Here is a 16,407-nt window from a genome sequence, read left to right as displayed (position 1 = left end):
AGGAGAGAGGCTTAGGGAGACTTAGCTCCCCCAGCTCGAGGCGGGAGGCCCAGATGGGGGGGGGGGGGGGTAATGAATGGGAGGGTGTAGTCAGCAGAAAGCCAAAAGGAGCCGATGTTGTTTGGGTGCTACAGGGGAGCAGGAGCAGAGGTAGGAAGAGTTGGGGGCTCAGGAAAGAAAGCACTTTGACCTCAGGCAGAGACAGGAAGACTGATGCCAGAGGACAGGGCAGCAGACACTCCCACATAAGGATGGCTCTTTCTCTGGCTCCATATCCTTTTGTGCTCCCTGCCCTTATGATGGGCTGAAAAGAAGACTTTTGTCACAGAAGTATCCAGGGTGAGGCAACCCCACCAGGTTTCACAGGGATTGAGTTCTTGCTACCCCGCTACCAACCTCATCATCAGGGAGTAGCTTGGCCTAGTCACAGGTGATGAGTGAAAGGGACCTGGAGGAGCCTGTATGTGCCCATCTGCCACTTAGGTTAGGGCACAGGTGTCAGCACCCCAGACTGGATCCCCCTGGTTACAGGTGTGCGTTGTTCCTGCATCAGGGCACACTGGCACAGTGTATGGCTGCCACATGCCCAGTTAGCTCCCTGTGGCCGAGGGCAAAGGCTTGCATGGACCCTCGCGTGGGTGTCCCCGTGTGTGTCTGGGTGTGTGTGTGGCTGTTTTTTTCCTGGCTTTGATGGGGAGGATGAAGTCAGCATCTTGGACGGAACTGGGCTCAGCTTCCTTCCTCTGCCTTGGCCCAAAGCCCCCAGAGCCTGGAGTGGGTAATAGCTTCCCTCTGATTGGGAGGGCTGGGGGGAAGCACATGAAAGGGTGAGGAGGGAGAGTCTGAAACAGCATTATTTGGGGAGAACAGACTGCACAGAGGATGAATTTTCTCTCACATCCCCAGATTTTGGTAATTCCGTCTCATGGTTATAGCCATTGTTCTTCCTATGTCTTATTCTTGGTTTTATGATTTACTAAGTATGGCCACCATAAGTATACTTGTCCCACAGAGTGGCCAGGAGCCCCTGGAGATGTGAGAACTCGAAGGATGGCTGTGGGGCGTTCTGGAAGTCCACGACTAGGAACAGATGGGATACGAATCTCAGAGAACAGAATGGGATTGCAAACATTTACAAGGTTACAAGGCATTTGGAGAAACCACTGTAGGCTTAACAGACATAATTCCAGTTTCTGAGATCATCATTGTCTAAAATTTGATTCACCCCCTGGATTCCAGCTCTTGGAGGAGCTCCCGTCTTACATGTTTGCATTTCATCAGTAAAGCACAGACATTGCATCGCACAGGTGCCCAATGAATTCTTGTCACTGTTGAGTTATGAAAAGACTGGGTGAGAAGGATGGGCAAAGGGAGTCTGGCAGGAGCCCCAGACCTAATGGTCAGAGCCGGTTGCCTTCACTGAGGTGTTTCAGGTGACGGTAGAAAGATCGGTGTTGCTGACAACTGTCCACATGCTCTGGCTTGCGGTCTCAGAATCCTAGGTCCAGGTGTCTTCAGCTCTGGACGCCCATCCTTGAAAGAACCTCCATGTCCCTGTCCTGACCTCAGGAGGATATGGGAGAAAAGATACAGACAGGAAGGAAAGGAAAGACCAGGAGAAGGGAGGGAAGAAAAAGAATGAGGGCAATTAAGGGCAAGGACCTGAAGGAGAAGAGAAGGAATGAAGAGAGGCCAGGGGCTGTGATCCAAGGGAGCAGTCCCAGAGAGGGGGAAGAGAGAAAAACAGTTGTACTGGGCTTCCGTTGACAAAACACTTTCCAACACAGTGCAGGCATTTGATCAATCCCACTTTGTGGCTGAGGAAGTGGAGGGTCACAGACATTAGGTGACTTGTCCAAGGGATTTTGCTAGTGGTGATAAAGGTGAGCCTCAACCCAGGTTTCCGGATTCCAAAGCATGTATTCTCTCCCCTTCCCCAGGAACAGCCTTGGGAAGATGCAAGGCTTAGGGCAGAAACAAATGAAGGGGCTTCTGGAAGAACTTGTTTGAGAAGGAAGGGTAGAAGGTCTGGATTTTTAGAACTTTTTTTTCTGCATTCAGTTGCTATGCAGATTCGGTAAGAAACCACCAAGTTTAAGATAGGGGACTCAACATTCCACTACTGAGGGGTGGGACTGGGAGATGGTGAGGAAGGGGAGCTCAGAGAGAGGAGACAGCCCGACATGAGATGGAAGAGAACCACGAGGCTGGGGCTGAAAAGGGGGCCACAGAGCCACAGAAGGAAGGATTTGGACCCATAAAACTTCCTTTGCCTGGAGACGCGGGTGTGGGGAGAAGGGAGGGGGGAGGACATTTCTATCTCGTGACAAAAGAAAGTCACACAATTGTTTTGTTCTCTGCTCTGGGGCGGGTGGGCGCCTGTATTTACCAGAGGGACCGAGGTCGCTGTGGCAACCACACATCTGGGCCCCCGAATCCAGATGTGCTGTATCCAGAAGCCATAGCAGAACGATGAGGCAAGCATTAGGCTCTCTAGTCCTGGCCCCCACGGCTGGGAAGAGGACGGGGGATTGCAGTGGTGAAGGGGGAGGAAGGGGGAGAGGGCTGAAGCGGGGGAGAGGAGAGGAAGTCGCCCCACAGGACAAGGAATGTGGACAGAGGAACAGGAACGGGGAGGGGGTGGCATGAAAAGGGAGGAGTTGAGCACAGGGTCAGCAGCAGGAGGAGGTGAGAAGAACAAGTAAAAAGAAAGGGAAGAGAGAGTGGAACAGGAGGGAGGAAGGGCAAAACACAAAAGGGACAAGAAACAACAAGATGAACATAGACTGAAGAGTCCAAAAGAGAAGGTGAGGGCTCCCAGTGGGACAGAGGGCAAAGAGAGGTGGGAAAGGAAAGGAATTTGGTGCAAAGAGGCAGAGGCAATGGGTCAGGGAGGATAAGAGGAACAAAAGGCCGGATCCTGAGGAAGGAAAGCAGCCCAACAGAAAGACAAAGTGGGCCTGGGACAGGAGGGGCCAACAGGAGGTGCAGGAGTGACAGCGGCCATACGCTGAGGTGGCCTGGGATAAGGCTGTGGCTGCAGAGCCACATGGGTCTGGAGGGCGGCAGCCAGAGACTGACCTGCCTTCACCTTCCTGCCTTGCACACCCCTGCTCCATGCCTCTCCTGATCCTTTCCACCACTCCGCTCACTGGGCCAATAGTGTCGACTGCCAGTTCACATCAAGGTGCCAGCTGTCCCCTGCCACTCAGCCAGATGCGCTGCAGGCCCCACCTCAGGGCCCCAAGTCTGAGATGCCAACACTCAAGCACTGTCCTGAGCTGGGGTCAGTACAGAGAGAGATGGGACAATGAAACAGTGATGAACCCAGTTGGGATTAAGAGTGGAATAGAGGAGAAAAGGACAGTGTAAATGGAAAGAGAAAGGTGTAAGGAACAAGGGACAGGTGCACCTTCCAGGGACCAGGCACTGTGAATATCTTTTACCCTTACACCAACCCTGAGAAGTAGGTAGGAGTATTCTGCTTTACAGATGAGGAAACTAAGGCCCCAAGTGTTTAAGTTACGTATCAAGGGCATCCACTAATGAAAGGTAAAGCAGGGAATCCAACTCAGGCGATCTGTCTCCCAAATCCTTGCTCTTGCACTGGGCCTGGGTAAGCCTCGAGGGATGTGGGGACAGGGAAGCCGAGAAGCTAGGGCTGTGCTCCGGAGGGAGGAGAGGCCTAGTTCCTGGGAGCCCTGGTTCCAGGTTGCCATAGTTACTCAGTCTGTTTTCACCCCAAACACAGTAATGGGGAGTGGGGGAGCCTGGCTAGACACGTGAGGTTCACCCCTCCTCCTTCAGGCCTGGGCTTGTGGCCCGGGCGGCCCCTGTCCAGTCATCTGGGCGTTGAGCCCAGGCCCGGCCCACACCCTCTAGCTGACCCAGGACACTCCTGCAGGGCCAGGCCTGAGGCGCTGCTGGACAGGAGCCGCCGATGGGATCCCCCCAGCTTGAGTGAGATTTGGCCCCTCACCCTGTCCTCTTCCCCTTCCTCCTAATTAGAAGCACAGCCTTTCCTGCCAGGTCAGTTTCTCATCCTCTTCTTTCACTTGGACTCACAAGTCTCAGTCTCCCCAAGTTTAGGGCTAAGAAGATGCTCTTGAACATCTCCCCTTCCCTCCAAACACTGCCCCCTTCTCCACTGTGGCCCCTCCTTTCTGGCTCACAGCCTTCTGGCCCCAGCTCTGCTGTTTGTTCAAGTTGCTCGTCCTGGAAATCAAGGGAGGGGAGGGAGAACCTGCTAGAATGCAGGAGACCCAGGGATGCTGCTTACCCCAAAGGGCGTGGGGCCCCCTGTCCTTCCTGTTTACTCAGACACATTCCAGGGATCTGTATCCTCAGGGCTGTCATGCCAGGAGACATCCCACCCTCATCCCCCCCGCCCCCCGCCGCCCCCACCGCTAGACACAGACATGCCCCAGTGTTGTAGGGGCGGGGACAAGGGAATGACATGAGGTCTGGGATCCCACACCCATCCCACCCCAGAGCCAGCTATGTCTTCAGTGCTTGGTTGTCTGATATACTGTCAGTACAGAAGCCACTTTCCCCCAATTCCCCGTCCTGAGCCAGGAAGGCAGTCACCATTCCTTCAACTCCCTCCAAGTTGTTTATTTAATAATAAAAAAGAAGATATACATATACATAAACCTGATCTCCCACCACCATCCCTCCTTTACTCCCAGTAACTAGCTCCAAAAATGTAAAAATGTCCCTTGTCCCTCCCGGGGACCAAATTCCCACCTCCACCCCCTAAACAGAGAAACAAAAGAATAAAGAGTGTGCAGGAGTCCACCTACCCCAAAACTTAATCTCGAAAGAAGCAGGAGTTAGGGGTTCAGAGAAATGAGAGGAGCCCTATATTCCAAAAAGGGGTGAGAAGAGAGGTAAACCCCCTCACCCCCAAATAAGGGCTTAACCCCACACCCTGTCTTTCCTTTACCAATTGCCCCAAGCCCAGGGATCAGAGAACTTAGAAAAAACCCACTTGGTCACCCCCCACCTCCCGTCCCCCACCACCAGCTCTAAGTCAGTGTGAGTTGCACAGGTCAGGGGTGATTGAGGTAGAGGGGCTGGTGGGAGGCCTGGCGTGCCTGGCCGGCTGCAGAAGCTGGCAAGGGGCCACCTGTGGCATTGCCTGGGGTCGAGGATGGCTGTTTTCGGAGCGAGGGAGGCACCGTGGAGGTCTTGATGTGAATCACCCGGGTGTCCATGACCTCACACTCGATCTGCATCATCTCCTCATAGTCTCCTGGAGCCCCCCGGCCTGACAGGGTCTCTGTGAGAAGGAGAGAGTTAAGAAAGAGGAGAAGCGCAGGCAAACAGAGAGGAAAAAAGTAGAGGTGGGCAGGGAGGGAGGGGCAATGGTGAGGAGACGGTCCATAGCAGGAGTTGAACGAGAGGGTAGGGATGGGGTTGGTGCAGGGAGAGGAAAGGGGCAGGAAAAGCAAATGACATCGATGAGTCACAGAGGACACATATGATTGAGGTCACAGAGGAAAGGACAGCAAGAGAACACAGAAGGTGAGAATCTGGCCATTCCCAGCCCACCCCCTCTGCCCATACCTCCTTGAGCACCGTCACCAAGGGATGGCCTGCACCCTCGTCCTCCTCCCATGTCTCCTGCATTCGGTTTTTCTCTCCATCCATTTCCTGCATCTTCTCATCCAGGAGTCTAGTCTCTCTCTGGAATGGCCCACTCCTCTCTCCACTTCCCCCTCAGCTCCTCATGCTGGATCTCCCTATCAGAACCTCCCCATTCCTCGATTTCAGGACCCCTCCCCAGATCTGGCAGGGAGAGAATTACCATTGGGGGCCATGGCAGGCATCACCAGGGACATCTTGGGCCGAGAGGTCTTGTTGTGGCTGATGGCAGGGAGCAGCAAGTGGTCCTGGGAAACAAAGGGGCCGGGCCAGAGGGCTGGAGGAAAAGATGTGGACAGGCTCTCCCCACCTCTACTCTATAGCCTCAGCCTGAAGACAGATTGCTGGAGAGCGCAGGGTGACAGGGATGGGGCAGGGAAGGACTCACCCTTCGGAAGGACACAACATAAAATGTGTCTTCTCGTCGGTCAATTGCATCCAGGAACTCTGGCTGCGAACGGTCTGGGTGGCGATATAGCTGCAGTTGGCCCGCAGAATCCCTAGCCAGGAGGGGAAACAGGATTTGGGAGAAACTAAGCCCCATGCCCAGTCCCCACCGGGGAAGACGGGAGAGGGTAAGAGAAAAAGACACGAGACCCCAGTGGATGAGGGAGGCATAGCGCCATTGGTGGCAATGATGACAGACACAGGATAGCTCCTGGGGGTGTAGCTCTTTAGAGTGAAACCTCCCTTAGTAACAGACAAGCACCCTCATAGACTCACCTTTCTGGGGGCCCAGGGGGTTGGGTGGGAACTGCCTTAACTGGAGGCGACTTCTTCCAGAGCTGAGACTTCTGGAAGGAGAAGTATCTAAGGATTTGAAGAGGGTGAAGGGAAACGGGAAAGAGACAGACGGCCCCTGGAAGCTGATGCCACCTCACACCCACCCCTCCACTTCCCCCAAGTGATCCCTCAAACCTCCACAGTGAGATGCTCCCTCAAAATCCCCAGGACATTTAGTCTTCCAGTGGCCTTCCTTGAACCAGCCCTAGCCCCTCCTACCTGTTTCTCCTGGGCCCTCTGGGGGATCTTCCGCCGGCCTCTCTGGTGACGCTGGACCCAGCCGCTCAGCTCGTCCGCAAGCCTAGGGAAACAGAGGGGTAACACCTCTGTAAGGAGCCAGAGCTCCCATTTTCCTTGCCTGCGCACAGGAGAGGGAAGAGAGGGCAGGGAGAGCTGGTACTTCAGTACACAGGGATAGCCAGGCCGCCTGTGGAGGGGGCCTCAGAGGACAGGGAAGATGCCCCAGCTGGGGATCCCCCACACCTCAGGGACTCGGTTCGGTTGAAGTGCCGGCAATCAGAGGAGAGGAAGAGCTGGTCCAGGTCTCTCAGCAGCAGCTCCTTGGCACTGCCCCCCGGGAAGGCTGTCAGGTTCCTGGAGTGAGGCAGGGAGGAGGCAATGATTAGAGGCTACCCCACGCCCCTCCCCCAACAGAACAGGCAACGATGGCAGGAGAACTCTGGTTCCCCTAGGAAGAAAAAGTAAGTTTTGGAGAGGAGATACACTCAGCATCCCCAAAAGAGAGAGGGCCCTCTCCTTACCTGAAACTTGGCCGGCCTGGGGGGCTGGGCTGGGGCTCCTCAGGGCCCAGGGAGGAACCCTGGAGGGGTTCAACTCCATGAACCGGCTCTTGCGCTGAGAACTCCAGCAAATGTCTCCGGGGTCGAGGCTCCTCTCCGCTCATCCGAGGAGAGATGGGAGCTGGAGGAGGGTCACTGATGCTGAGGATGAGGAAGGATCGAGTAAGGAATTCCAGCTTGGTCCAGGGGCTGGTTAAGATCATGGGCTCTGCAGAAAGCCTGCCTGGCTTCCAATCTATCCTGCAGAGCGAATCCCTTCATGTGTACAACGGGAATGAGAACCATCGCCACCTAATAAAGCCAGGAAGCACGAGGAGCTCAGCAAGCACTTAAAAGTCACTATCTTTACCATTGTTATTACCACCATCTGCTCCAGGACACACCATTTGAGAGAAATGATGGAAGGAGAAGGGACTGGCTGGATGCCCTATGGGTGCTGAGGACAGCTGTGCTGCCTGCGTGTAAGTGGAATGAAAGGGCCTGTGCCAAGGCAGGCAGGCAGGCAGGCAGCTGTGAGGGTGGGCTCTACCCAGAAGCTTTGGGGGAGGCAGGGAAGGTCTCACCTGACAGGTCCAAAGTTGAAGGCAATGAAAAGAAGGAACACCATGATGCAGACCACCTTCCTGTTTCCAGACCCTAACTTGAGCTCGCTGTTCTAAGGTGAGAGAGAGAGATGAGAGAGGGGGTGAGTCATCCCCAAGGAGTCTGCCTGTATTCCCAGGAGGCTCCTGGGACGGACCGTCTTACTTCGGCCAGCAGGGCCTCCAGCCGCCGCCGGAGGGCAGCATTCTCCCTGCGGAGCTGCTGGTTGTCCGCCAGCACAGCCTGCAGCCGAGCCTCCAGCCCCTGCAGATACTCCTTCTTCTTCCTCCTGGACTGGCAGGCGGACTCCCGGTTCTTGATCATTCGCTGCTGCCGCTTCAGCAGCTTTGCCTAGGGTACCGGGAGGATCAGAAAAGGAATGACAGAGGGGTGGGAGAGGGGAACTATGCCTCCCAACTTCAGGAACTGATTACCCAATGCTCACACTGGCCACTCTATCCCCTTCCTGACCTCTACCGACACAGCCAGAGACGGGTTATTCCTCTCTGCTAAAACGTTCCACAGAAGGAGCCCTTCTCTCAACCACTCCCTGCTCCTGTCCCTCAGAGCTGAGAGAAGTCAGACTGTAGGAAGGACTTCCTCCATGCTGGTTCCTGGTGCAAACTCAGTTCCTTTCCTTGGTGGGTGGGGTCTTCCTTCCTCTCAATTCTTTTTAGGGCCCACACTTTAACTTTGCCATAATTAAAGAACACTTTACCTGGTTTTCCCCTAGGAAACAGCCTCCCTCTTCCAACTACTGCCACAACCATAACACAGTATGGGTCCCCTGCCTTAGATTTACTGACACCAATGCCATTTCTTCATCTTCAGTGTTAGCAAAACTAAGAATCCTAAAATTACAGAGTTGATACTCCTATATAAACAGGGATCCACTCTGACCTTGAGGATCATCTATGGCTTTGCGTCCTCACTTTTCGATCCCTCCTCATTCCACAATTCTCTCTTCCATGGCAGACTTCCTCCCCGTTACTAGTCTTACTCCTCTCCTCTCCAGTACTTACATCCACTTCAGGTGGGCAGGAGTTCCCAGGCATAGGAGCTGGAACAATGCTCTTCCTCTCAGGCCTTGGAGCAGGGGGGGCCGGCCCCTCAGGCTGGACCCGAATAGCACCTTGGATGAGGACAACTGGTGACACTGGGGCAAGTGAGCAGGAGAAGGAGGTGAGAGCTGTTCTTGTGTCCATACCCGTACCTGAGCACCCAAGGGCTGGGAGCCTCAACGGCTGTGAGCTCCCCGAGAAAGTCAATCCAGTCCGGCTCCTTCTCTCCTATTTTAGTACCTGGGGGTGGCTGGACAAGAGGCTGCAAAAGGATGGTGGTGCTAGGAGGCACAGCTCTGGGTGGCATTGGGACAGTGGTTATCACCACAGGTTTGGGCTGCAGTGGTGGCTTCCGGGTGGGCAGGGCTTTGCCTGAAGGAAGGGAAAAGGAAGGAAGGAAGGAAGGAATGTCAGGACTAGAGGCCTCTTGCCGGGGATCCCAACATATCAGCTTGCCCCATTACCTAAGGAGCCATCAGAGGATGGGCCCATGCTGATCTGGACACCTCCAAGTGGGGGGCCTAGGGCATCCCGCAGGAGACACCCTTGAGGGGATGGTGACTCTGTCTTCACTTCCAGTACCTCCTCTCCTATAAAACCCTGTGTTGGGCATTCCAAAAGATATGTGAGTCAGGAGGGATATCAAGGAGAAGGAGCTGAAGAAGAGAATGCTGTCATACCTCTGAGAGGCAGAAGGCGCTCACTGGAATGTCTGGAGAGAGTAAGAAAGGTTGAGGCTCACCTGGTTGGGGGACTCTGCTGAGAGCAGGGAAGCCTCAGAGTTGATGGAGGAAGATGGAGAGACAGGCTCTAGCTTGGTCTGGACATCTGTGGGGTGTCAGGATAATATAGAATGCTGGGTATCAGATAAACACTGAAGGAGAAGAGAATTAAGATAGGGGATGGAAGACATGGTCCTTCCCCCTTGTACCAAAAACTAAGACTATTCTGGCCCTAGGCATGCAATCCAGAAGGCAGAGAACTATGGGGTTGCTGACCTGCTGGCTCTCTTCCTACCTCTTTGCCCAGAACTTTCCTTTCGCTTTCACTGGCTCCTGAAGCTGTCTCTATGCTGACAGCAGCCAAGTCTGAATTTCTACCCTTGACTGCTCCCCTGTGTCCCAATCCTGACTCCCACGGTGCCTGCTGGTCATTCCTCTCTTGTGCCCCACCACCCACCCAAATTCAAGCTGGCCTTAAATGGGGCTCACAGCTTGTCCCTTCACACAAATTCCCTTTTTTACTCCGTCAGGCTCCCAGGCACCAAATCACAAAGCCTCAGTCACCTCTGAGCCTTCCTGGCCTCTGTTAAATCCATCTGTGAGACTTGCTGGTCACCCCATGTGGGTGAAATAAAAGTCATCTGAGGGCCAGATTCAACCCCAAGGTCAACAGTCTGCCGCTACCTTTGGTCCATACAACTCTTTTGGGTACTTAATTATAGAACTGCCAATATTGCTATTTAAAAATTTCAACTTATGTTTATGAATAGGTAATATACTCACAAAACTCCAAAGGACCAAAAGGTAATTCAGTGAAGTGGATCTCCTTCCCTTTCTTGTCTACCAGCCACCTGGATCCCTCCTCAGAGATGATCACTATTTGATTATTAACCACGTGTTATGACACTCATGAGACTCTCCAAAAGCAAAGATTATGTTTTATGCTTCCTGTCTATCAAACTGATGGGTAAAGCACAGGCCCTCAGAAGATAACCTAAATACAAGGGGAGAATCGACTCCTTGGCAAAGTCCTCAACAGTCAAGGTTTATATCCTTATCTTGTTGGCGAATGTGATCTGTTTCTCTCTCCAAATCCATTTTCTATACTAACCTGCCCCGCCCTGAGGCTGGGGAGGAAAACAGAATGGACTGCATCACTGGGCTCCCTTGCCAAAGACAGGCAGTGCCAGGAAACCCTGAAGGCGCTTTGTAACCCACAATGAATTCAGCACATTCCCTGGCCTGGGGGCTCGTGCTCTTGCAATACCTATCTGCCCTAGCGTGAAACTCTGGCATCAAATCCTACACAGGAAGTCACTGCAATTCTTCCATTCTATGTCATTCTTTCTGCCTCTTTTCAGAATCCAAATATCTTTCTTGAGGAACTGTATCCAGTCCTGCCTCTCCATGATCCATTCTCTCTACTCTGTCACCAGAGTCAGCTTCCTAATCACACTGTTCTCCTGCTCGATTCTTCAGTCTCCCAACTGCCCATAGGATAAAAGCTAAGAGTCCCTTAGCACGGTTCTCACTTGGCCTGCAGCCTCTGCAACTTTCTTGCCATTTCCCACTCCCTCCTCACATCCACTCTGAGGAGATACAAGCTCCCTAGATACACACACACACACACACACACACACACACACACACACACACACACGTGTGCGCACATGCCACAGTCCCCACATTCATCTTGTGCCTAATTTCTATGTGTCCTTCAAACTCAGTTCAGGAAATGCTTCCTCCAGGAGCACATCACTGATCCAGCCCCAACAGGGTGAGCTGCCCCTCTTATGAGTTTTCATGGCACCTTGCGATGTCTATCCTGGAGTTCCCACACTTGCAGCAACTGGTATCTGTCTTTCCCCTCCCTCCACACTACAGGATTCTTGGGTCAGCATGATGCTCACATCTTCTTCATCTTGCATTCCCAGCACCCCGTCCAGTATGTGGCATGGAGTAGGTACTCTATAAATGTTTACTGTGTAAACACCTAAGAGTAAATAAACTTAGTAACACTTAGTGAAATAGTGAAAGTAATGTTAACTGTAGGATCTAGGAGTTGAGTATATGGAATTTCAACTTTTCTGTATGTTTGAAAAATTTTTATAATAAAACTTCAGGGGTGGGAAATAAATAAATATGCCCTAAAGTACTGTCCATAAGTTTTTTAAAAATGCAAAGCAATGGGGCCGGGGCAGGGGGGACAGGTGCCTGGGTGACTTAGTCAGTTAAATGTCTGACATCAGCCAGGTCATGATCTCAGGGTACCTGAGTTTGAGCCCCACATGGCATCAGGCTCTTCCGGCTCTCCTCTATCAGCACAGAGTCTGATTCAGATCCTCTGTCCCCACTTTCTCTGCCCCTCCCCTGCTTGCTTTCTCTCTCTCTCTCGCCTGCTGCCTTGGTAAAGCCCCTCTCCCATCTACCCTGCCTTGGTAAAGCCTGGGGGTGGTAGCAGGCTGTTATTACCTGAGGGGTCATCAGAGGTGGGACCCACATTGATCTGGACCGTTTCAAATGGGGATGTTGGATCATCTCCTAGGAGGCAGAGTGGGGGTGCCAAGGACTCTGTCTTCACAACCAGCACCTCCCCCACAGCAGGGACCTGGGTGAGAGTTGGGTGAAATGGTGGGGGGTCATAAAAAATAAAACAAGGAAGGTGTTGAGAGCAAGAGTAAAAACAAAAGTTTTTACTAATTTTTTGACTAGCTTTTACTAATTACTAATTATTTGACATTCTGGTTTTACTGAATATCTCCTTAAGTTGTCTCTGGCCCCTCGTTTTCTCTATATTATTCCTGGGAGGGTTGATGAAGTCTCATGATTTCGAATATTGCCTTAGAATGGACAACTGGGGCAAGAGCAATTTCAGAATTCTCAGAAGTTAACAACTCTCTTCTTCCTGGCCCCACCATGGCTGCCACATATCTCTATTTATTAAAATGACTCCATCTTCACTTACAGACAACCACAGAGGAGACATGGAAAATGAGGATATTAAAGAAATCCAAAGGCACCACCGCTACTCCATGACCCATAGCACACAAAACATTTTCTCAGCACCTATGCATGAAGGGACTGGAACACCATCCCTGCCACAAACAGCAGAAGGAAGGAGATGGTTCTCTCACCTGGCTAGAGGGCTCTGTGGAAAGACGCGATGATTCAGAGCTGAGGGAGGAAGAGGAGCAGGGGGAGGACGGCTCAGACTTCACCTGAAGATCTGGAAGAAAGGGGATGGGGAATAACCAGGAAGCAGAGCCTGAAGAGTCCAAAACGTGCCCAAAGCCTTGGAGGTGAGGATCCCCTCACCTGGGGCAAAGGGGAACGAACACATAAGGGGCTGAAGGAAAGAGGAGTGCACGGGCACTTATGAAGAGGAGGTGTGAGGACATAGGGGAGTGTGTCGTTCCTGGAAAACAGTGGAAAGAGAGGGTTTTGTAAGGATGCAGGAATCACAAGGGATATCTTACCTGGAAAGATAGGCAGGGGGTCCCAGGGTGGCTCAGGAGGGCTGACATCCATCCCCACGTCCAAGGAACTGCTGCCAAACTGAATAAAGAAGGACATTAGACAGCAAGAATGTGAAGGCAACGGCTTCATGAGCTCTGGCTTGGGGCTGAGTCCTTGTTCCGGGGCAACTCCCGACCCCCAAAGGTTAGAGACAAGGCTAGAGAAGCAGTACCGGGACATCCTGCTCTGGGCAACGGAAGAGCTGCGTCTGCTCCTCCGCGACATCATCTAAGCCAGTATACAAGGTGCTGTCTGCAAGAGATGAAGAGCATCAGGGGGTCGTCCGGTGGCCCAGCCTACAGATCGACACACAGCCCTGGGCCCATCCCTCATTGGCTCGGCTCGGCCAGACCTACCGCCCGCCCACTTGAAACGTGATACAGCCAAAGAACTTCAGCTCCTCCTTCCCCCACCCCGGAACAACTCGATGTTTCTGCAGGGAGCAGAGGTCTTTCCCAACTCCCGCATCCCCCCGAATGCACAACGAGCCCCCCTGCTCCGCCCTCTTTCGGGTGATGGATTCCGTATTTGCCCAGCCTTCCTCTATGGACCTCCGCTTCCTCCCTGCGTGCCTCAAAAGCATAGTATGCCACAGCCCTCCTCCCTCCCCCAGGCCTCACTCCGCAGACCCCAGTCCTCCGGGCTCAGCAAGTTATCGGTGAAAAAACGTGTTGGGTCCGCAATCTCGCTGAGCAGCATCAGTTCCGCCATCTTTCCCTCCCGCCCCCCAGCCATGAGACGGTCCCCAAGACCCGCCTCTCCCCATCATCAACTAATCAGTTGTCTCTTAAAAAAAGGGGGCGGTGTCCCGGAAGCTCTACCGACCAGTAAGAGACCTGGGTGCTGAATACTTGAGATGGCTGGATAGGGCGGGCCAATGGGAGCACGGCAGAAGGACAGCACTCCCGCTGAACCGGGCTGTATAGTTTGCGCATGCGCCGGGCGGGACCCAACGAGAAAGCCTGGGAGATGTAGTTCCCGGGATTCAAAGGCCCGCCATCTCCCCCAATCCTAAATTCAGAAGTTTATGTATCGTCCATTTATCCTCGGATATGAATAAGCCCCCCCAAAATGTAGCACAGGTGATCATATGGCTTTTAATGGTAAAAGAGGGAAGGAGGCGCACTGAGTCCACTGTTATCTCCCCTAAGAAAGCAAAAGCTAGGAATGAATGGGACATCGCTGAAACCCTCCCTCTTGGTCCCCTCAAAATCTCACGGCATAAACCACAATTCACAGGTTCCTGTCTCTTTTAAGATTTAACTTTTAATCAGCCAAACATCTTGCGCAGACCCTGAGCCAGCCCTGCATCTTGTTTCTTCCCCTGAATGATCACCTTTCCCAGCTCTTCCTGGGCTGCCCGGTTTTTGGGGTCTACCGCCAGCACCTTCCTGAGGTCAGCAGTTGCTTTTTCAAGGTTCCCAAGGGCAGCCTGGGCAACCCCCCTTCGGTACAAGGCCTTTAAATGGCCAGGTTCCCGCTCCAGCACTCGGTCACAGCTCTGGGCTGCCAACTGAGGCTGCCCTAGCAGCAACTGACAGGCAGCCAGATTGGCATGAAGAACAGTTCGTTCTGGAGGGCCGGGTGGGGGTAAAGTCAGCAGCAGCCGAAGAGCCCGTCCATAGCATCTGGCAGCCGCTTCAGGGTTCCCAGCTCGAAATAATTCTGTGCCCCTTGCACGTTCTTCCCTGGCCAAGGCCTCCTTCTCACTGGCCTCCAGCTCCCAGGAGTCCCTGCCCTGAGTGAAGGAGGCCAGTGTGAGCCTGAAAGGAGGTCCAGAGTGTTCAGAGAGCTGAAGCTCTGCCTCCTCACCTTGACACATGGACTCCAAGCATTTCTCTATGAGTTCCCCCCAAGTCCCCTCCCTCCATGGGCCTAACCCCATAGTTAGCTCGGTCCATCCCTCTGGCAGGCCTGACCCAAAAGGAAACCCAAACGCCAGTACCCGGCAGCAGGAGCCCAGCTTGGGTTTGTCCAAGCCATGGCCACGGATTATGATCTTTTTAACAAAGCTCCCATCCGGACAGTACCAGAGATCAGAAGCTTGAAGGGGCTCTGGCATCTCACTGGTTGATCCACGAGACTTAGCAGAGTTTCCTTGAAGTCCAGCGGCCAGTTTTTCAGTTCCTTGAGAATTCTCTAGAATTTGGCTGGCTTGATTTGGGCTCACTCTCAGCTCAAGGATTTCAGTAGGAGGATCTGGGGACTGCTGCTTGATCTGGGTAGTTGACTCAAGGTTCTCCTGGGGGTTCTTTTCCCATTGTTGTTGCGGCTGAGAGGTGTCCTTCTCTCCCACTGGATTGACTGGTGGCATCTCCATTTGGCTGCCTGGTCCCTTCCACCGTGGGTGAATCCACCGTGGGTGAACAGTTTTGGTCAGAAAGGGGTGGATCAGTTTCAGGTCAGCACCTAAAAAGAACACCAAAACAATGCTAATGGCAGAATTCTTACTTAGACGTCCTTTTTGTCCTCCCCTGTCCTGGGACCCAGGCCCCCAGTCCTCAGTCTTTTTTTTTTTTTTCTTCCTCCAAAAATCCCTGTCGGACTAGAGCCTCCGGCCCACCCAAAACTAATCCAGAACTAATGCAGAACTATAAATTCCACAAATCCCTGCGGTTCGGGTAGCCGCCCCAACTACGGACACCCGATCGAGTCAAAAAGTACCTGGGCAGCCGAAACGCCTAGCCTGGTGGCAATATCCGGACCATTCGGATCACCTCTCCTTCCGAAGCTAAGTGCTTCCTGAGTACTGTCCTCAGAGTCTTGCTCCACGGGGAGAAGACAGCCGTGGGCCAGGGGCATCTGGGGACAATAACAGCTAACCCTGAGCCCGCGAGGCTGCGAATCTAATCAAATTCCTGTCAACCAATCCGGCGGAGGGAGAGACCTGGTTAGCCCGCCTTTTGGACGTGACATCATTCCCCCCCGCCCCCCCCCCCCCGCCGCAACCGGGAAGCTGTAGGCCTTAGCAACCGAACCTGGCAGAATCAAACCGAGCTAGCGAGGTCCGACTGGTCAGGTCATTGAGACTAAAAGTCTGGAGAAGTCCTGAAATGGGAGACTGGGGCTCAGGAGGGAGAGCGGGGGAATGACGGAGCTAGCGGTGACTGATGGCGGTAGCAATCTTTTTAGGTGAAGACCCCAGGCCCACCCGTGCCCTATGTTCAGGGCTCCCAGCCAGAGCCATCCAACCTACTCCTTAACCCATTCAGTCCAGGGTGCTGCAAGAGAAACCCCCAGGCCTCTTTTTCCTCATTTGCCCCTATGTCCTGGGATAGGGATTCCCTGGGATCACCT

The 16,407-nt window shown here is 53.3% G+C and overlaps 2 protein-coding genes across 7 annotated transcripts; both read right to left on the bottom strand.

Annotated features, from left to right (window-relative positions):
* Window positions 1–4,589: 4,589 nt before the first annotated feature.
* Window positions 4,590–13,865, bottom strand: ATF6B (activating transcription factor 6 beta). 6 transcript variants are annotated; one of them, XM_040463466.1, is made up of 19 exons: window positions 13,740–13,865; window positions 13,283–13,362; window positions 13,071–13,149; window positions 12,729–12,820; window positions 12,067–12,202; window positions 10,378–10,470; window positions 9,615–9,700; window positions 9,337–9,472; window positions 9,113–9,244; window positions 8,834–8,967; window positions 7,977–8,162; window positions 7,793–7,884; window positions 7,191–7,370; window positions 6,913–7,023; window positions 6,649–6,730; window positions 6,370–6,440; window positions 6,035–6,146; window positions 5,810–5,894; window positions 4,590–5,281 (listed from the first exon to the last, which is right to left on the bottom strand). In XM_040463466.1, the coding sequence occupies exons 1-19, from the start codon at window positions 13,843–13,845 to the stop codon at window positions 5,052–5,054; spliced, it is 2,223 nt and encodes a 740-aa protein (XP_040319400.1). In that variant the 5' UTR covers window positions 13,846–13,865; the 3' UTR covers window positions 4,590–5,051. The 6 variants fall into 6 exon arrangements, with proteins under 6 accessions (XP_040319400.1, XP_040319399.1, XP_040319398.1 ...); XM_040463465.1 differs by having other exon boundaries at window positions 6,370–6,437; window positions 13,731–13,857; XM_040463464.1 differs by having other exon boundaries at window positions 13,731–13,856.
* Window positions 13,866–14,193: 328 nt separating this feature from the next.
* On the bottom strand, window positions 14,194–15,959 carry FKBPL (FKBP prolyl isomerase like). Its single transcript, XM_040463470.1, has 2 exons — window positions 15,775–15,959; window positions 14,194–15,519 (listed from the first exon to the last, which is right to left on the bottom strand). The coding sequence occupies exon 2, from the start codon at window positions 15,428–15,430 to the stop codon at window positions 14,381–14,383; it is 1,050 nt and encodes a 349-aa protein (XP_040319404.1). The 5' UTR covers window positions 15,431–15,519; window positions 15,775–15,959; the 3' UTR covers window positions 14,194–14,380.
* Between the last annotated feature and the right edge of the window lie 448 nt (window positions 15,960–16,407).

Source organism: Herpailurus yagouaroundi, unplaced genomic scaffold (genome assembly GCF_014898765.1).
Source record: "Herpailurus yagouaroundi ecotype Mexico unplaced genomic scaffold, PumYag 393, whole genome shotgun sequence".
NCBI classification, from domain to species: domain Eukaryota; kingdom Metazoa; phylum Chordata; class Mammalia; order Carnivora; family Felidae; genus Herpailurus; species Herpailurus yagouaroundi.
Note: the sequence above shows the minus strand (reverse complement) of the source record. Positions and strands in the feature narration are given on the sequence as shown.

What these genes read in the sequence shown, in the direction of transcription:
- ATF6B (XM_040463464.1), bottom strand. Translation starts at nt 13,845, where the DNA reads ATGGCTGGGGGGCGGGAGGGAAAGATGGCGGAACTGATGCTGCTCAGC. An exon ending in TTTTGGTCCTTTGGAGTTTT is followed by an intron (nt 9,701 to 10,377) that starts GTGAGTATATTA and finishes GACACCCCACAG; the next exon opens with ATGTCCAGACCAAGCTAGAG. An exon ending in ATGTTGTGTCCTTCCGAAGG is followed by an intron (nt 5,895 to 6,034) that starts GTGAGTCCTTCC and finishes TTTGTTTCCCAG; the next exon opens with GACCACTTGCTGCTCCCTGC.
- FKBPL (XM_040463470.1), bottom strand. Translation starts at nt 15,430, where the DNA reads ATGGAGATGCCACCAGTCAATCCAGTGGGAGAGAAGGACACCTCTCAG.